The following is a 19,648-nucleotide window of genomic DNA, read 5'->3' on the forward strand; positions in this document are numbered from 1 at the left end:
ATGTCTCTTAATCAGTGACAACTGAGTCTAAGAGGGCACATTTTCTGACCCTGTCCTCTGGCTGGATGTGAAGTAGCTTACCTGAAGCAGAGCACCTCTGCCCACCTGGCTCAGTGCCAGCCCCCCAGGCTGCCCTCCTCTGGCTGCAGCCTGGTTCCCTGGCCTAGTGGGGAGATGCTAACGAAGGGCCCGTCCTTAGGCAGGGCCCAGGGCCCAGGTGGTAGAGGCAGCAGCAACCTGGGTCTCTGGAGCAGGAACATCTCCCTCAAAAATCCCCTCCCCACAACAGTCTGATCCTAGACTGGCAGAGGGCAGCTCAGAGAGGTAAAGGTTGGCTACCTCGCTCTCCAGGGGCCGAGGGAGCCACGGAGGAGCCATTGAGTCCACGCAGCCGGCCGAGGTCCCGGAAGCGGCTGAGGAAGGCCTGCTCCTCCTTCTGTGTGTGGAGGGACAGCATGGCCTTGGTCAGGCCCACAGGGCGGTAGGCATCTGGGGCTGGGTCAGGGGCTACTGTGGGGCTGGGCACTGGGCATGGAGCCAGGCCAGGCAGGTCCTCCATCATGATGATGTCTGAGGAAGGCGAGATGGGGGAAAGATCATCAGAATCACCTCAAGAGTTAACACCACACCACACCTTCCCTGTCCAATAGCTTAGCCAACCCCTGGCCTCTGCCCCAGGAGCCTGGGCCCTGTGTGTATCTCTTGGCCCCCTCCCCGCCGAGGACTGGCTCTGGGCCCTCTTCTCTATGCAAAGCTGTCCCAGGAGGCCAGAGGGTACTCAGTCCCCCTAGGGGCTCTCCCCTAGGATAACACCCTCCACGACTCTCAGAAGGGAAGCCCACCCCTTGCCCTTCTCTTCCACATTTTCCAGGTCAATGTCCTTCAGGGTTTTTCAAGTCCTTGCCTTCTGACCGTCTGTGGTCAGTACCTTGGGGATGACCCCCACCCCATACTTAGTGAACTGACAGTAAGACAGAGGAAGCAGGATGGGGGAAAGACAAAGCAGCAAAGGCTGGTGGGATGGAGGCAAGGAGCGGCAGCCCCATGCTGAGACGGAGGCCTCCTTCTCTCCATTAGGGCAGAGTGGGTGGAAAAGGCAGGTAGGGAACTATGGCTAGGGGGCCAGAGGGAGCTGGGTACTCCCTCTTACTCCAAGCCCAAGCCCATACCCGACTCCGGGGGCTTCTTGTCTCCCACATGGACGATGGTGGAGCTGAAGCTACACTGACTGGTGACGGACACCACACTCTCCGCCTTATTGGCCAGGGCGAGCGGGCTCAGGGTGCCTCCCACCACCGGCTCCTTCCGAGGGGTGGCCCCCTCCCCCGACAGCACTGCTGATTGACCTGTGCAGAGAGATGGCACCAGTTACCACCACTTGCCCCACCATTCAGGAGAGGAATCCCAGGGAGGAGGGGGAGGGATGGATGGTAGAGAGGATCTGGAGATCTGGAGACTGGGAGGGGGACAGGCAGAGCAAGGTGGGGGTTCCATAGGCAGAAGCGGGGAGACACAGGCCAGCAGGCCAGCACAGGGCAGTGGGAGCGGGACATGCACTGGTCTTTACCTTTCTTGGTCCCCACAGGGACTGGACCTGTCCTCTGCTTGTCATCATCAGAGGCCGAGGAGGCGGTGCAGGAGGAGGAGGAGGCACATTTACGCTTGGTCGTGCCTGGGATGTTGCAGCTCTCCAGGTACCTGGCAAGGAACAAGAAGAGATGAGGGCAGGGCCTGGAGGGGGGCAAGACCAGTGTCCAAGTGGAAGTAGGTGCCAGACTAGCCTTACCTGAGGATGCTGTCCAGGCAGTTTATCTGCTGGTAGGAGCAACTGGAGGCTTCTTTCCTCTCAGCCTCCTCAGGGGCCACAGCTGGTGGGGCTTGGACTAGAGCAGGGTCTGCCTCCAGCTCTGGGTCTGGGGACTGGCAGTAAAGGGTTTTGGCCTTGACTGTGTCTATAGCTGGGCCAAGGAGAAAAAAAAGAGAAGAAAGCTTCTCTGGGTTGGGGTGAAGGTCAGAAGACCAGCAGTCTCACTCCTCACCCACACCCACACCCCTACCAACTCACCAGGGAAGCGGGGCCGGGGAAGAGGCCGAGCCCGGGACTCGATAAACAGCTGCTGCCCCTGGTGCTTCACCAGATGCACATCCTTACAGATCTGCTGGAAGGTCACCTGTGGGACAGAGCAGGGCAGTGGGCAGCATTGGGCAGGCCTGGCCAGTGGTAGGGGTGCAGGGCACAGTGCAACAAGAGGTACCAGTGGGGAAGCATGGAGGCCATGACGAGAGCAGGAGAAGAAAGGAGGGGGAACGAGACAGAGCTCCTATGGGATTGGCAATGCTGATTCCAAAAAGCAAGGGGACTGGGAGACTAGAGGGGTGTAGTGGGAAAAGAACACTCACCGGGGCAGGAGGCCCAGGCCCCTCAGCATCACCCCCGTTGCTGTCACTAGACGAGCCAGGGCTGAAGAGAGGGCCTGGGGAAGTCACAGGGCCGACTCCACAGAGCCCCATGGGGCTGGGGCTGTGCACAGGCTGAGGTAGAGAGAGGAACAGGTTAGGTGTCTATAGCCCTTCAGCCCACCCCTTCCTCCTCTCCCAAGCCTCCTCTCCTCAGCTCTCACCTGTAACAGCAGCCGATGGATTTGCTCAGATAGCTCCTGGATATCAGGGTCCAGGGAAAGAGCAGGGCTGGGGACTGGAGGAGTGAATATGTCCTCATTCAGGGGTGCCCTGTGGGATGAGGAAGGGCGAGTCAAACCCTACCCACTCCAAACCGTCCCACCTCCCAATGCCAGCTCTGGCTCACAGCCCACTTACGTGCGGACTTTGTGGCGGCCCAACACAAAGGCCACCTTGCGGCTCCAGGGGTGCACGAAGCCAGCCCAGCTGGTGTCCATGGTAACATATTCCCCATTACGTGCGCAGAAACGAATAGGAGAGTGGTCAAAGGGCTGGCCAGCCAGCTGCAGGACTGAAGGGAAATAAAGTGAGGGTCAGCAGGAGGGGGCGCTGAGTAAGGCAAAAGCCACCCCGCTGGAGACTCAGGAGAGCAAGGCACCGAGACTGGCATCCGTTAAGAAGCCTTGGAGACAGCCGGGAAGGAAGAGCGGGGTGAGGACTCACTCTTTTTGTGGATGGCCAGCATGAGGGGTCGGTCCTCAGGATGCAGGAATAGGAGCACTGGGGCCCCCAGGAGATCCTGGGGGAGGTAGCCCAGCAGTGGGGCAGCCCTGAAACGGGAGGAGGCATCAGTCTGGCCATGGCCTCAGCCCTGGCCACCCACTTTTCCTCAGGTCCTGACCTCACCTTTCATCCACATCCTGAAAGAGGCAGCTGGGTGTGTGCCGTGTAGTGAAGATCCTCTTGTCAGGCGGTATCCGGGGAGCTGAGCACAGAAAATGTGGCCACTGGGTTTCATCCAAAATGGTCCAGGTCCTCAGCCTTCCATGCTGCCTGGGGCCCAGGCTGGCTGGCAGTCCTCCCCACAGCTCTGCCCTGGGCCTTCTGGCCTACAAAGATGGTCTAGACCATTCTGTGACCCATACTAGTAATGAACGAGAACAAGGCACACTGCTTTGCCCTCTCCTCGTTTGGGGCTCTTAGCCAACTCTACCTCTAAAGGAGGCTTCAAACCCTCATCTTTATAATACCTTCTCTGTTCCAAAATTCCAAGGGGCTGAATCATGCCTCCCAAACTCATGTCCTGCCTCACCCCCAAACCAGAGAAGGTACCCTCCCTTCCACCCCCAACAGGCTAGGCTCCTCTTTGCCTGCCCACCTTCATAACCCGAGTGGATTCGCTCTGCAATGAGCAGGCAGCATGGCTGGGCGGGAGCCCCTTCTGAGACCCAGATTTTGGTCACATATGGGGTTAGGCGGAATGGCTGGTACCGCGGCCCTGGGTCCCTGTCAGGACCTCCTCTAGCAAGGGAGAAAAAAGGTATTAGTGACTATCAATGAAAGGCCACCTACCCTCCACCTCGAAGTCAGGGTTCACACAGTAAAGAAGGAATATGTGTGGAAGGTGGAAGGGGTCTGCTCCCACCTACCTGATACGGCAAAAGACAGACTTCTCCTGGGTGAAGGCCTTAAAGCCTGAACCTGAGAGAGACCAGGAGAGACGTGAGCACAGGCCCCCAGACCCTTCCTGGGCTGGGAAGAACCCAGCAAGGAAAATCTTGGGCTCTGGTTCCTCACAGAATGAGCTTCCTGTAACTGCTCATCCGTCCCCCAAGCACCTGGGGACCTCACCTGCCGAAGCCCCCATGCCCCAGGTAGGCAGACGAGATGGGGCCGTGGAACCATAGAAGACGCCCACATCCTGGGGAGCCAGGAGCTCTGAGAAGCGGGCACCCCGGAACACGTCCTGCTTGCAGTGCAGCAGGATACCTGCCTGCTCCGAAATGTAGACGATTCGGCCTGTCAGGAAGGAGACAGCCACAGAGAAGGTATCCTGGGCAGGAGAGTGAAGACAAGAGTGGATTCAGAAGCCATGGGAGTGGGAATGAGGGTGAGTTAGGACGGAGAGGCAGGGCTGCAGCTGACCTGGTTGCGAAGTGTGTACTCAGACGTGATGTGCTCCAGCTCCTCCAGAGTGTAGGTGGACATGTCCATGGCACACGTCTCACCTTCCTCCAGGCTCCACTGCTGGTAGTATTCCTGGTTGGCTACAAGGTGAGGGCAGTGGGACATTCAGTGAGATGGCCCCACCATAGTACCTAGAACCTGGCCACTATCCTCCTAGGAAGCACCACTCACCCTGCACCTGCTTGACACAGGCCAGTGCATACTGTAGTGTGGCCAGGGTCCCAGAGCGGCCCTTGCCCCGGCGTTCTGGCGGTAGCCGAAGCTTGAGCTCCCGCAGCGCCGTCATGAGTTCCTTCTGGGTTCTTGCGCGGGCTGATTGTTCGCTGCTGCAAGGCCCAGAGGAAGGGAGGAGGTATAGGCATTAGCCTCAAAGCATGGCCCAACCCCCAGGCCTCTTCCCCAGCCCTTACCCCACAAACCTGCAGCCACTGGTAGATGGGTTGTCCTGTTCTGAGCTGGCACTTAGGAGGCTGTAGGCAACGGAACTGCTGGGTGGGGATGGGCTCTGAGAGTTTGTGCTAAGGGAGAAGCAACAGGCCCAAGTTGAGGAAAAAGCCTTTCTTCTGGGCTCAGCCTGCTCACAAGACCACTCCCAGACCCTGTAACACACATCTATACACACCTCTTGCTGCTCTCAGTGGTCTCCAGCAGGGCTGAGTCCTTGCCATTGCCAGAGGAGGAGCTATGTGAGCTCCGCTGAGATGCACCCCTGGACTCATGCCCGTTGGACTCATTGCCACTTGAGCCATTGCTGTTGGCATCTGTGTCATCAGCCAAGCTGGGGCCAGGGCAAGACCTGTGCTGTGGAGGCCCAGGGGAAGGCACCCCTCCAGGACAAAAGGATTCTCCTGGCCTTGGGTCCCCTCCCCCATCAGCCCCTTCTAGGGGGCTACTCATGTCTGGGCCATGGGTAGGGCAGGTGGAAAACAGAGATGATGGAGAGGCCACCACAGATGCACAAGGGGGCCAGAAGGCCTGGCTGGGGAGTGAAGTGGAAGATCCAAGTCTCTGAGGATTGAGAAGTTCGATCACAGATCACAGCCAGTACCTGAAGAGGAAGACCAGAAAGGAGGGCTTAGAGAAAGCTGGGCTGTTAACTTGACAGTAAGCGCTACACTCAGATCCTCCCCGCGCCTGCTCCCAGGCTCCTGGGACCCAGGCTTCTAATAGGAAGCTAGGTAAGTTCAGTTTCTTGTCCTGGTAGGGGGTAGGAGGTGGGAAGGGACCTTTCTTTGGCTTTCCCCACTACCCTTGCCAGCGTGGCCTGGGTAAGTAGAGCCTGAGCAGTCTACTAAAACTACGGCTGTGGGCCAAACTGGACACCTTCCAGCCCCAAATTCCTATCTGGCTCCCACTCTGCCTAGGACTCCAAGGCCTCTGGGCACCCGGTGAGCCCGTCGCCTTCTATATTTAGGTCTCCCGGCTAATTTTATCAGTGGGCGGTGCCACCTCCGCTGCACATGCGCGGAGACCTGTGCGGCCCCACCAAGGCGCTTCCGCCACCACCACAGTCACCAGGGAAACCGACGTCAGCAGCTGAGCTCAGCGGTTGCTGGAGGGACCACAGGAGGGCGGGAAGGGCGACCCTCCCCCATTTCCCAGCGGAAGCAGAGGATGGACCTACTCCCACACAGGCACACAGGCGAGTGTGGCCAGGGTTCACCCACCTCTAGTACATCCCCAGTTCCCTGAGAGGTGTAGCCTATCGGGATTCCGCGAGCTAGCACTGCTTCCCAGGGCAAAACACAACTGCCACTGCCCTCCGCAAAAAAGCCCCACAGGCTGGCAATCGCCTGGATTCCACTCATTCTGGTCAAGATCTCTCAGCCTTACATTATCTGGCCCCTACACCCTCATCCAACCCCCCAAACCGAAGCTGGCACGTGCCATTGTCAGGGACCCAGGAATCCTTTCACCTCAGCCCGCGAATTTTCTAGACACCTACCCCACCCCCATCTGAAGCAGACACACTCAGCTCTGAGCACGGGATGCACATAGCCAGCGGATATTTCTTCTCCTACTCTCGGTCCAACCACACCCCCAAACCCCGAGCATTTTCTGAGCGCCAGGAGCAAAGGAAGACTGTGGCCAACAGCAAGAACTAGCACCGAGAACGGGATGTTCCAGCCCGAAACGACTGACATCACGGCCGGCGCTGGGCCAGGGGTTGAGGGGGGAGTGCGGGGAGCACAGAAACTCAGAAGGGGTCCTGGTACCGCGGCAAAACCGGGGACCCCCGAGTGACAAGAAAGACGGCAGGGGTCATTCCTGCTGAGGGTCTGGCGTGGGACCGGAAGAGCTGGGAGCGGAGCAGGGAGGAGGGGCAAAGCGGAGGTAAGGTAAGGTAAGGTAAGGTAAGGTAAGGTAAGAGGGTCATGAGTACAGACAGCTGGTGCAGGGTTGCAAGGAACAACACCTGGGTCCCAGGGGGGCTGAGAGGGTGTGGACATCGGTAAAGGAAGATGGATTATTGGTGTGCCGTCTGAACTCTTGGGCCGGAAACAGCATATCAGGCTAAAAGTAGGGGCGATCCGATTTGGAGCTGGTAACCGGTTGCGGGGGGGGGTGACGGAGACGCCTACCTGTCCGCGCGAGCGTCCTTCAGCCCCCTGCCTGCCGCCGTTGCAGCCCGCAGCCGAATGGAAGCTCCACGGGGCCAGGAGGTGGGTTGCATAATGCCAGGCACTGCCCCTCATTGGCCTCCTGCCGGCGGAGCCACAGGCCCCGCCCCCGACTGGCTGAGGCTCTCGTCCTGGCTTCTGATTGGCTACTGGCCCCCACTGAGGTCAGGGCTGTGTCACACACGCGGGTGCACGTGGATCTGGGTGCTGGCACTGAGCTGAAGGGCCCCCGACATTACCGACCAGCCTATGAGCGCGGGACGCCTTGTACAGTGAATACTGAAAGGGAGCGGAGGTAAGCTGCCCCTCTTCCGGGAACACGCCCAGGCCACATTAGGTATTTAAGAGATGTTCACTAACTGAACTGATCAGCCCTGCAGGACACCTTAGCCTTGCTAGGGGTAGGAAAAAGGAATGCAGACCCTGGGAGGAGGATCAAGCTGGATGAGATGGCTGGTCCCTGAAAGGAGGGGGACAGACAGACACTTGGCCTAACTTGTCCTGGGTTCCCTTTCTCATCCTTGTCATTATAATAAAGCTGTTTTACCCAACTCCTTCCTCTGACACTTCAAATCCTTACACAGCTAGGAGGAAGGCAATTGAGAATCCAGATATTATGAAGTGTGGTGGAGGTGGTGGTGGTGGTGGTGGTGGATACACACAATACAATGGGCAGCCAGAGCCAATAGGAGGTGTGAAGGGAAACAATGGCAGGTGCTTCTGTGGCCAATCAGAGAAAAGGTCTCTAGGGCCTAGGCAGCCTATGTGGTGACTAGTGCTTCTCTACTCAGGATGCAGCCACCCACAGTTAGGGCTGCCCCAGAAGTGGGGGGCTAGAAACCCAGGGTTACAGGGAAACAAAAGGGATACCTGAGAAAAAAGACCAATTGGGACCCTAGACAGAAAAAGGTCTGGTGGCAAGGGCTTCAGATCTCCACTATGAGGAAAAGAGAAAGCCAAGAACATCATCTCTCTACGTCACTGTATTCCCCAGACCCTAGGACAGAATCTGACACATGGCAGGTGATCAATAAAAACCATGATTTTGTTAACAATGATAGGGGAGGGGAAAGGGACTCAGCACCTGAGAGGGACTGAAAATTACAACTTTTTTAAAAGGAGAAGCAGAACACTGAGTCCTAAAAACAGAACAGGGGCCTGATTTGGGGAATAAAGTACCAGGCTAGGCCCAGGAGAGGTGCAGTTACACAGACTCCTTCCATCCAGGACTGTGATGAGTAGTTCCTCTCAGGGCTCCCTGAAGATGTGGGTGACAAGTGAAGAGCCCCCCGCAGCCAGCGAGGCTGACATAATCACTCTCCCTCGCTGTCACAAGGCCTAAGCTTTCCTTAACAATAGTGTTCCCCATTGGGTGCTAGGGGGAAGGCTCTGTGGAAAAGCTGGGAGGGAGGATATAAAATAACCTAGAAAAACCAAAGCAAGAAAACACAAGAAGCACCTGGATTTTCAGTCTTCTCTACTTGCATGTGTACCCCCAACTCATAAGCTGTGGCCCCATCCCTTGTCTCATTTTCAGACATCTCTTCTCTGGAAACATTTTCTTCCTCCCCAGCAGCTCTCCTCAGGGTAAAGGTGTAATCTCTCCTGACACAAGACAGTCCTTGCTTTTCCACCTACACTTCCATATTTATTTTTTGCATAGACAAAAGGGTCCAGTGCCCCAGCAGCCCTCACCTGCTCCCACGGCCCTGGTTGTCCTGCCTCTAGGTCTCCACAGTAACCAGGCCCTGCTGCCATCAATGGAGGAGAGGGGGCGGGAGGCAGCGGTGACGTCAAAGCGGAGGAACGGGGCGGGGCGAGGAAGCCGGGGAATGTGGGGCAGGGAGGCTGGGGAGGCAGTGGTTTGGCTGGCGGCCAGACCGAGAGGGCGGCGGCCAGCGCACTTGAGAACATCATGTTCTTTTGGCGGGTGGCCCAGGACATGCACCAAGCCCGAGCGCCTCCCACAACCCAACAACAGCCGTCCTGTCCCAAAGCCAGGGATTCCTGGAGAGAGGATTAGAAGGGGTCCCTCCTCCCCCGCTCTTTCCCAGACACGCATCGCCCTCCCCTGGCCTTGTTCCTACAGCTCCTGGCACTGGCTTTTCCCCTCTCCAAACTGTACACATCTGCTGGCCCAATCACAAGGAGGCCCGGGTTCTGTGAGAGAACACACGCACCTTTGCTCTTTGCGAGGCCCCCTTCAGAGCCTGAATCTCTCGTTACTATGGCGCCAAAGAAGAAGAAGGGGCCGGGAGGAGAATGGGTCTAGGATGAGGAAATCAAACTGGGAAAGCAAGTGGCTCAGCCTAGGGCCTGGATCCTGGCCCTAGGCTGGGAGAGGGTTTTGGGCTGGTGCCTGAAGACCAGAACCAGGAAGAGGGAAAGGGGGAGGGAGTCACCAAAACTGGCAGAAAAACTCGAGAATGTGAGAATAGTTCCTAACCACAGCATTCACATAAATCTCTCGCCCTATCACTGTTTTGTCATCCTATAGGCATATTTTTAGCTAAATAATTTTTAAAACATGACCCAGGCATTTTGTCAAGCACTTTACATACATTATCTTATTTAATCTTCATAGTAACACTGTGATATGGGTATTATTATCACCATTCCAAAGGACCTACTGAAGCTCATAAGTTACTAAACTTTACTAAATTGTCTCATAACATGTTCTCAGGCTCAACAAATAGAGCCAGAGTTCAAATGTGACCTGTGATAATGGCTTGAGATTCTGGCTTTTTAGCTTTCTGGAACCTGTGAGGGGTTAATCAGCACTGGGGAATCTGAACCTCTCAAATATCTAGCCAATTCTGAGCTTGGTGCCTGGAACACAGACCCCATACAAACCCCCCTCTGGTTTGGGACATTCAGTTTGCATGCCCTACACACTTCAAGTCATCATAGCCCCAGTTTTCACATGTGCACAAAGTCCTTGAGGTTATCCTAGCAGCTACCAGACCCAGTGATTTCCTAGGAACTCCACTTCTTCACTCTTGCACCTTACCCCAGGTCCCTTTACCACAGGCATAGTTGTTTGTACAGTTACTAGAGCACTCTGTTGGTTCCTCTTCACCTCCAGGGCCTGGAAGATGTGTGCACAGCTAAACTGTACAAAACCACCGTCCCTATCAGGATCCAACAGTTGCTACCTGATCTTTACTCCCAAGGACGGTTCCCAGGCCTAACCCCTTCCCTTTACACACAAGACATTCAGAGCCCTGATGTGACTGGCTCAGGGTCACACAAATCATCACCATGTCAAACCATTCCAGCCCTTCCACTTCCCTATCAGGGCGTCCCAGCAGCCTCAGAACCTCTGCCTCTTTCAAGTGCTTAAGACACATACCCAAACAGCAGCCACACACTGGAACGTCCCCATCCACTCTCAGGGATCACGACCCTCTATTTCCTTGGGAGCAGGGGTCTCAGCACCCTCACGTCGCTGAGGGCTTCCGAGCCCCGCCTCCCAGTCAGTCTGGGGTCCAGGTGCCTTAGAGTGGTGAAGGATTTGATGTCAGTGACTCCCCCGAGCCCCCAGCTAGTCCCTCTAACGTTGAGTTCTGGTCCCTATTCCCCACAACCATCAGGGCTCCCACCGCTGCGATCATGCATTCGCAGGATCCTCCCCACACACTCCAATAACACCCCTACTGACGCAACACACCAACCCAGAAAAACTGACCACCGCTCTTCTACCCCCAATCCTGAGTACTCACCGCTTGGCAAGCACGCCGAATCCAATCTCTTCCCAACTAGCACTACAGAGACTGGGACGCGCTCCTCCAGGCCGGCCCACCCGCTGGGATGCCACGCCCCTCAAGCTTATTGGCCTAAGGGCGCGGATCCATGCCCAACGCCTCGTGCCTTCGCCAGGCCTCCGCTCAGCCACCATTGGCGCCGCCCGCCGCCATCATCATCTCATTGGTCAATTTACCAATCCGCAGTGACAAATCCAGGTTCGGGAGGGGCCGCACCCGTCACGCATTGATTGACGGAAAGCCGCTCCTACAACCACTTCCGAAGTTCCTATTGGCTGTGGCAACCAGCCTAGGTCGGTGACGCACATGCTAGCCCCGCCCTCCAAACTTTCTCATAGGCTGAGAGGTCTTGGAGCAGTAGAGGACACGTGCCGGCGGTCTCACGCAGCAACTTGTTTACCCAGAAGCTGGGGATTTTCCTTGACACTATTCAAGGCAGTGGTATCTGCGCAGGCGCAACGAGTGTGACCTGCACGCATGCGCCGTTGTGTGCGACGATGGCTTTGATGGGGGAGCTTTGTGCCGAGACCCCGCGAGAGGTCCCAGGGTGAAAAGAGCGCCCCGCCCCCTCCCCCAGCATTGGGCCGGTTCCCAAAAGCTGGAAGGTGTGAGCTTTAGGGTGAAGAGGTATTAGATCAGTGCCGCGCATGAGGGTGATGATGATAGCAGGTTCCTAGATTTTCTATGGACCAGGCTACGTGCTTCTCACAAACCCAGAGCAGGCCGGCTTACTACCCACTGCTTCACAAATGAGATGGAGATCCAGAAAGATTATATAATCTGCTCGGTTAGCACACCAGTAAGAAAAGGGGTCAAAATTTGAACCCAGGTCCCTAGCACTATAAAGGAGGCAGGTCCTAGGACCTATGGGAACCCTAAACCTTGAAAATATTCAGTAGATGAAATGCGAAAAAGCCCTGAAGACTAGCTGGAATATAATAAACCCTCAATAAATGATAACCATGTATCTAATTATAAGAATTACCTCAGCCCCTTAGAACTGCTGAATCAATCTCCAGAGAAGGGGCCCAAAAATCTATTATTTGTCCTGGCTAGTTTGGCTCACTGGAAACAGCCTATAGACTGAAGGGTCCTGGGTTTGATTCCTGTCAATGGCACATGCCTGGTTTGCAGGCTCCATCCCCAGTAGGTGTGCAGGATGTTTCTATCTCTCCCTTCCTCTCTGAAATCAATAAAAATAGGTATTTTTAAAATCTATCATTTATTTATTGTTAATCCTTACCAGAGGGTATTTTTTCCATTGCTCTCCCTAGAATGGAAGGGAGGGGGGTAGTGGGAGAGAGAGAAACATCAATGTGATACACATAGACTGGTGGGGTATCTTACCCATGCTGGGGAATCAAATCCAGGAACCTTTGGTGTGCAGGCCAACCCTCTAACCACTGAACCACAGGGGCCAGGGCATAAAAAATATTTTAAAAAGCATTCCTAAAAAAATAAAAAATTATTTTTTTAGCCAAAACCGGTTTGGCTCAGTGGATAGAGCGTCGGCCTGTGGACTGAAAGGTCCCAGGTTCGATTCCGGTCAAGGGCACGTAACTTGGTTGCGGGCACATCCCCAGTAGGAGGTGTGCAAGAGGCAGCTGATCGATGTTTCTCTCTCATTGATGTTTCTAACTCTCTATCCCTCTTCCTTCCTCTCTGTAAAAAAATCAATAACATATATTAAAAAAAAAATTATTTTTTTAAAAGCACTCCTGGTAGTTCTTGGGAGCCAACAAGTTTGGGAAACACTATCTAGGTTGCCTGCAGCCCAGAGAAGTCAGCCCCCACAAGCTTTTCTAGCATTCTCCACCCATTGTTAAGGCACTTGGGGACAAGAATGCTAGGGTGCCACATTAGGGACTAGAGTCCAGTGTAGAACAACAGAGTGCAGGGGCAATAGGCCATCTCTAGCCAGCTCCACAACACCCTCAGCTGCGTCTCCTTAGGCTGATTTGTTTGTTGAGAGAGAGAGATCAATTTGTCGTTTCATTTATTTCCAGGGGTCCTCAAACTACGGCCCGCGGGCCACATGCGCTGCCTGTCCTGCTTAGCACCTGACTCGTCCTGGGCCCGCAGTGCGCACAGGAATTTGTTCATAGTTTTTAAAACTATAGTCCGCCCCTCCAACGGTCTGAGAAACAGTGAACGGGCCCCCTGTTTAAAAAGTTTGAGGACCCCTGATTTATGCATTCATTGGTTGCTTCTTGTATGTGCCCTGACCAGGGATCAAACCCGAAACCTTATCATATCGGGACGACACTCTAACCAACTGAGCTACCAGGCCAGGGCCTTGTTCAATAAGTATTTATTAACCTTCTGGGTGCTGGCACTGTGCTAGGCACAAAGGGGAAGAGATATTTCATAAAAGTTGGCCATTTACTTCAGGCCTAGGAGTAAATAACTACAGAAGACGACTGCACAGCATCTGGGAGTTAAGTCAAGGGGTAAAAAAAATCCAACAAAGGGCAAGAGCATACCCTCAGGAAAGGGAGGAGGGAAAGCTGGGAAACAGACCTCAGGGTTCACCAGGATGAGGCACGGGGATCAACACTTCCCATTAAAGCTTGGTGCCCCCTGATGGACACTTTGGGAATCACACTTTGCCCTGCCCAAGGTCAGGCCCTCCAATAAAGCTCAGTTCCTTCCCAATATATATTCTTAACATTCCTGTTAAACATGAAGACCCAGTACCTTTCCTACTGGTTAAGAAAAAAATCTTAGAACAGACACCACTTACTCATTACACATTTATTGTACATTTTCACAATCTGGATGCGCCACAGAATTGGGGGCATGGAGTGAGGGAAGGGGGGAGGCAGGGGATACTGGGATAGTATGGGGGGATCTAGAGCATAGCATCCCCACCCCAGCATCTCTCCCTACCCTTTCACACAACAGTTTAGATCTCCCTGCTCCCTATCCACACAGAAACCTTGAGTGTGGGGGAAAAAGTTTGGGGGGGTCCCCTCCAGTGACAGTTTAAGGGACTACACCCTCAGACCCCCCAAAATTGTGCCATTTAAAAAGACATTAGATCCTTCCTCTATCACTTCACCTAAGGAGAATACAGTTCTCTCTCTGGGCTTGACCACCCTGGAGAGGGGCAAGAACCCTCATCTTCCAGCAAATCCCACACATTGGCAGTGACTAGTACCCCCCGGCCCTGAATTCAGGGGGGGGTAGTCAGAGGAGCTGGGCAGTGAAGGAGGCAACACCCTCCAAACTGGGAAGGAGGGTTTTCAGTCCAATCCCCAGCAGGGGTGGGGCCAGAGGAGACTTCCAGCAGGAATTGGGGAGATTCTCTGCCCTGCTCCACTCCTCTCCAAGGCAGTGATGACCCTTCAGACACTGGCAGCCACCTCTCCCAAAACAGATCAGATTGTGGCCAACCCCCAACTCTCCTGGTGGGAGGAGGAGGGGGAAGATCAGGCAGATGGGAGGGAGGGAGACCCCATAGGAATGTCAGTTGAGCGCCCCACATGAAAACTGGGGATCAAGAATGTGGGGAGAAACTTCAAGTGGCAGAAATATCGGTCCATCATAACATACTGAACTCCAAAACACTTACACACCAGCTCAGGGGAGGGAGAGGTGGGGACAAGAGGTTTGGAAAATAGGTGGAGCAGAGGCAAACTGGACTAGAGGGGCTAGGAAGGGATGATTCTGGGGGCCAGAATAGCCTGGCTTCCCAAAAGCCCAGGCTCCCCAACACCTACAATTAATGTCATGCAAATGAAAGTGTGATACAAGGACCAGTGGGGACTAACTCCTCAGTGAAAAACAAACAAACAAAACAAAAACACAGGTTGAGAGAATGAAGAGAGTGATGTAACAAAAAAGAAGGAAACCAAAAGGGTTGACAATATGCACATGAATGCTAATTAACATGCTGGAAGCTCCCAGACCTTGGGATTCTTAGGACCAAGTGGGGCCAGTCTCAGAGCCTCCCAAATAATGCAAAGAAGATGCACCTAGGGAGGCCTGGACAATTGCTTTTTGTTTTGTTTTGTAGGGGGGTGAAGATATAGGGAAGACCAGGGCGGGAGGAAGGATCAGCTGAATCCAAGGAAAAGAGAGGAAGAGGGACTATTGCATAGCAGATGCAAATGAAGGGACTTGGGGCTGGTCAGGAAAAGAGGGAAAGGGAAGGAGGGAAAGAGAAAGGCAATGGGAACTCAGGAAGGGGTGTTAAGGACAACCGGAAAAATCTTCTAGTAATAAAACTACAAACAGACCAAATATATATAATATTATATATGTATAAATAACAGCTGGCTATTTACAGGAGGGCACACACACGGACACACACACAGATGGGGGGGGCTGGAAGATATGGCTGAGAGGTGGAGGAGCGGCTGGGGATGGGTGGGGGGAGAGGCCCTTCTCTGGGCTGGCTCCTCAGGGGTTTAAGAGCTGAAGTAAACTATAGAGAAGGAAAGAGAAGGAAGAGGGTGAGGGGAGAAAGAGAGAAGAGAAAGCAGTGTGTCAGGCCTGGCCCTGCTCCCCCCCTACCCACTCCCCAGCTGGCTGACATCCCTTCCCCTCTGGGACTCAGGTTCTCCACCTGTAAAGCAAGGGGGCTGGACAGGTGGGTTCCAAGGTCTCTTCAAACCCATGGTATGGCCTTGGGACAGACCGGTAGTGCTCTGGGCCTCTGAGACCACAAGCTCTTCAACAATTGGGTGGTTGACTTCCTAGCCATGTCTCAAGCCGAAGGGCCTTTCCTGCTCTCCTACCCCCCAAATTCAGGGTTCCCAGACTGGGGGTCTTAGGCCCAAAATGTCCTCAAGAGAACAGTGGGAATCCACCAGCTTTCCTGTTTCCAAAAATCTTAATAGATTTGCCCACAACCAGGAAAAGTGCAGACTAAACAACATCAAGGTTTGGGGCTCTAGATGAATCAGAACTGCCATTGGCAGCTTCATATGCTTTATGCTAAATAGTAAAAACTAGGTTAATGACCTTCAAAACCCAGAACTTATAGGGGAAATCTCACCAAAGGGCCCTAGCTACTCCCATCCTACTCACCAATGATGATGATGAGGATGATGGCGCAAATCACTCCCAAGATGATCATCATCTGAAGGCGAGAGGGGAGGGTCAGTGAGACAGACCATGAAACCCCCGTTCACCTCCAGTCCTACCTGGCTCCACCCTTACCTTGAGGTTTTTCCACCAGTATTTGCGCTTGAGCTTGGCTGCACTTGTTTCAAACTGGGAGGCCCCTGCCTGGAGTGCATCCGCACGGTCGTCCAGCTCCGACAGCTTCTGGTCCCGCTCCAGGACCTTGTCCACGTTCACCCTCATGATGTCCACCACCTGGGAGGGGAGCCCCACGAGGCAGGGGGTGTGCCAAGGCCCACCTCAATGAGGGCACTCCTGGACCATGTGCCCACATATAGAACATGCACCCCGATGTTTCCAGGTTAACATGCCAAGGGCACACACAGAACATGCCTGACACACCTGGGGACATGCCAGGAGCACACATCAGGGGCATGCTGATAGACATCTCAGATGTCATAGCAGCACCTTTTATTTATGGAGTTTCAAGTGGCCTGCCCCCTGGCTGAAACAAATAAGGCTAACACTCCTAGTGCACGCTGACAGGAATGGGGTATGGTATCTCTGTTCCAAAATTCATAAATATGAACTGTTATCACCCCCAGTCCAAGTGGACCCCCACACTAGTTTGCCAACCCTCAGGGTCCTTCCTTTCCACTGCCTTTGGCATTCCCCACCCCAACTCACCTCATCCACCTGGGCCTGAGTTTGCTGCAGTCTTCTGTTACTGGTGAGGTTTGGAGGGGGCCCAGGGGGCCCTCCCTCCCCAGCCGGGGCGGCAGGGGGGGCGGTGGCTGCGGTAGCCGACCTGAGGGGCGGAGACGGATTAAGACCCAGGGCCTGGATCCTACGGCCCCGCAGTCAGGGCTCCGCCCATCCGCCTGTCCATCCATCCCTCCCTCCCTTTTTCCTTCCAGGGAGGAAGGCCACCCAATGCGAGCCCTGGATCCCGGCCGGCCTCACTGCCGAAAAGCTGCGTGACCTTGAGTGAAGCCCCCTTCCCCCTCCAGGCCTCGGTTTCCCCGCCTGTCAAATGCGGGCAACCTCACAGACATGGTCTGGGGGCGATTCGAAATGTCGGGTGGCAGCGATGACAGGGGCGGGACGGGCGGACAGACACCGGTTCCGCTCCCTCCGGCGGCCACCGCCCGCGCGCAGTCACGGGCGCTGGCCTGGTCTCCGGGCGTGCGGAGCGCGAGGGGCGCGGGTCGAACCCGGGCCTGGTCCAGGGCGGCGGGCGGCTCAGGCCAGCCCGGGCAGGACAAGGGCGGCCGACTCACATGGCGCGGGCAGCGGGCGCAGGACTTGGCGGCGGCAGCGATAGCGGCGGCAGCGGTGGCGGCGGCGGCAGCTCGCGCTGGCTCCGACTGGCGCTGGCTGCCGGGGACGGGAAGATGGCGGCCGCGCGTCACCCACATCCGGGCACTGCGGGCGGGGGTGGGGTGCGGCGGCGACTGGCCCGGAGCAGGCCGCGGGGGCGGGGCACGGGCGGCTGGGGGCGTGCCCGCGGGGCGGCGGGCCTGGCGCAGAAGTCCCCGCGCCTCCCTCAAACTATCCGCCCCACGCCCGCGCCAGCCTGCCCTGCCGGACCGGAGCCCGCACAGCCGCCCCCACAGCTCGAGGTTTCACCCTGTGCCCAGCTCCCAACGCCTGGCGACCTGCCTTCAGCCCTTGGCCTGGGCTGGGGGTGGGAAATGAGAAAGGGCAAGTGCAGGCCCAGGCAATGCGGATAGCTGGGACCCTCTGCTGCTGAGGTGGATGTCTCCCAGGGTCCCTGGATGCGAGGGGGTATGAAAGAGGAATGAGGCAGCTCTTCCTCCACTCCCAGCCAAGTCACCAGGAGTGTGAAAGTTACCCCTGCTTACACTGGAGCTCAGCCGGGGGTACTTGGCAGGCGAGGCCCGACTGAGGTAGGGCAAGCTTAGCACCCAGGGAGGAGGGTTAAGGCTGCGCAATGGGGCTGCTTCCCGCATTTGGTGGCTGCAGAATGGCCACACCTAGCTCTGGCCCAGAGTTGAGGCAGCTACTCTGGCCTCTAGAGGAGGGCTCAGCCTTTTTTCCTAGCACAGGGCTGGGCCAAAAGGGACAAGGTTTTTGTTTTGCTTTGCTTTGTTGTTTTGGTGGAAATAGAACAATAGGCAAAGGGGGCGCCTGCTATACCCAAGTTAGTGGTACTACTTTACGTGCGGATTAGTCTCATAGGTCTGACCTTGGACAGTTCCAGTCCTGTCTCCTGACTCAAAATACATTAGCTGTGTAAGCACTAAATATGTATTTGTTAAGTGGCTTGATCTGGAACATGGTGGAGAAGATGATCCGTGCCCCTTCCATCCCTGACTGATCTCTCCTTAGATCCTGTGAACAGACCCTGCAGCTGCACAGGCCCGCCCAGCTCATCCCAGCAGGCCTGGCACCTCAGCCAGGAGGAAATAGGAGCAGACACTGGGTCGGCTCCCTCGGAACTGCCTATGCAGTGGAGTAGATGAAGGCAGCTTTCAGGATGAAGAAGGGGGCATCTTAGGGGAGCCCTAGTGGGGGTCATTGTATCCCTGGAAGAGGAGAAGGGGAGGCTGGTGGCCTTGGCCTCTGAAACAAACAAGAGCCAGCTTCTTCCCTCCCCCCTCAGGCTTCCCAGCGCCTCCAGGTGTGAGAACCTTCCCCATGCAGCACCCACCCCCTCCCAGCAGAAGCCTGGGGACTGGCTGTGTCACCAGAGGTGTCCTTTCCTAGCTGGGGCAGGGAGGGAGCCTATGTGTTGGGTGTGGGGACTCAGCAGAGCTGGGATAAAATGCTCTCAACTCCCTCCTCTGTGAAGCAGCCACTTCCCTGATCCTTGTGCACTGACACACAATGTCTAGTGGCTCAACCTATGTGAAAAGGAAGAAAAGAGCCAAAACCGGTTTGGCTCAGTGGATGGAGCATCGGCCTGCGGACTGGGGGGTCCCGACGGGTTCGATTCCGGTCAAGGGCATGTGCCTTGGTTGTGGGCGCGTCCCCAGTGGGGGGTGTGCGGGAAGCAGCTGATCGATGTTTCTCTCTATCCCTCTCCCTTCCTCTCTGTAAAAAATCAATAAAAATATATTTTAAAAAAAAAGAAAAGGAAGAAAAGAGTGGCTCCCATGATGGCATCAGATCCCACTGTGGGGGGCTAGCTCTTGCTTTTTGGTCCTGAAACTACTCCACTCTCTATCCAGAGAACAAAAATACCAAATTCTAAGCTTTTAAGTTCAAAAGCCACAGTACCTGGGTGTAAGACAGGGAAGTTGGAAGGAGGTACATACAGGCAGATCCCCTCCCAACTCTGCCCCAACACCCTGCATTAGCTGTGAAGCTAGCCAAGGACTAGACAAGATGTTAGACACTGGTTTAGGCGTGATCCCATTTCCATTTATGGCGGAGTCCAGGACATGAAACGGACAGAACCTGAAATAAATTTCATGCGGCAGGGCTGCTGCGGGGTGTAGCTTGGAGAGCTGGCAGTTGCTATTGCTATTGGACCCTGGTGGGAGCAGCAGCAGAGCAGAAATGAGAGCATGGGTGATCCATGGAGTCAGGGACTGGGAGAATTTATCTCAGAGAAATCTCACTGAGCAGTATCCCGCCCCC

At 55.3% G+C, this 19,648-nt stretch overlaps 2 protein-coding genes across 3 annotated transcripts; both read right to left on the reverse strand.

Annotated features, from left to right (window-relative positions):
- Positions 1 to 5,617, reverse strand: LOC308240652 (period circadian protein homolog 1). Of its 2 annotated transcripts, XM_080688737.1 has the most exons (17): positions 5,210 to 5,616; positions 5,007 to 5,105; positions 4,759 to 4,913; positions 4,546 to 4,667; positions 4,252 to 4,453; positions 4,050 to 4,101; positions 3,779 to 3,921; positions 3,307 to 3,385; positions 3,124 to 3,230; positions 2,818 to 2,971; positions 2,622 to 2,730; positions 2,401 to 2,532; positions 2,066 to 2,171; positions 1,787 to 1,958; positions 1,568 to 1,698; positions 1,170 to 1,346; positions 1 to 570 (listed from the first exon to the last, which is right to left on the reverse strand). In XM_080688737.1, the coding sequence occupies exons 1-17, from the start codon at positions 5,482 to 5,484 to the stop codon at positions 317 to 319; spliced, it is 2,469 nt and encodes an 822-aa protein (XP_080544863.1). In that variant the 5' UTR covers positions 5,485 to 5,616; the 3' UTR covers positions 1 to 316. The 2 variants fall into 2 exon arrangements, with proteins under 2 accessions (XP_080544863.1, XP_080544862.1); XM_080688736.1 differs by lacking the exon at positions 1,170 to 1,346 and having other exon boundaries at positions 5,210 to 5,617.
- Positions 5,618 to 13,711: 8,094 nt separating this feature from the next.
- Positions 13,712 to 17,469, reverse strand: VAMP2 (vesicle associated membrane protein 2). The gene is made up of 5 exons (XM_080688738.1): positions 17,323 to 17,469; positions 16,730 to 16,850; positions 16,139 to 16,297; positions 16,007 to 16,058; positions 13,712 to 15,401 (listed from the first exon to the last, which is right to left on the reverse strand). Coding segments are annotated over exons 1-5 (351 nt in total). The 5' UTR covers positions 17,325 to 17,469; the 3' UTR covers positions 13,712 to 15,384.
- Positions 17,470 to 19,648: the final 2,179 nt, after the last annotated feature.

Source organism: Plecotus auritus, assembly GCF_963455305.1.
Source record: "Plecotus auritus genome assembly, contig: SCAFFOLD_72, whole genome shotgun sequence".
NCBI lineage: Eukaryota > Metazoa > Chordata > Mammalia > Chiroptera > Vespertilionidae > Plecotus > Plecotus auritus.

What these genes read in the sequence shown, in the direction of transcription:
- LOC308240652 (XM_080688737.1), bottom strand. Translation starts at nt 5,484, where the DNA reads ATGAGTAGCCCCCTAGAAGGGGCTGATGGGGGAGGGGACCCAAGGCCA. An exon ending in AGTACACACTTCGCAACCAG is followed by an intron (nt 4,454 to 4,545) that starts GTCAGCTGCAGC and finishes TCTCCTGCCCAG; the next exon opens with GATACCTTCTCTGTGGCTGT. An exon ending in GGCCTGGGCCTCCTGCCCCG is followed by an intron (nt 2,172 to 2,400) that starts GTGAGTGTTCTT and finishes TCTGTCCCACAG; the next exon opens with GTGACCTTCCAGCAGATCTG.
- VAMP2 (XM_080688738.1), bottom strand. An exon ending in CTCAGGCCCAGGTGGATGAG is followed by an intron (nt 16,298 to 16,729) that starts GTGAGTTGGGGT and finishes CTCCCCTCCCAG; the next exon opens with GTGGTGGACATCATGAGGGT. An exon ending in ACTGGTGGAAAAACCTCAAG is followed by an intron (nt 16,059 to 16,138) that starts GTAAGGGTGGAG and finishes TCTCGCCTTCAG; the next exon opens with ATGATGATCATCTTGGGAGT.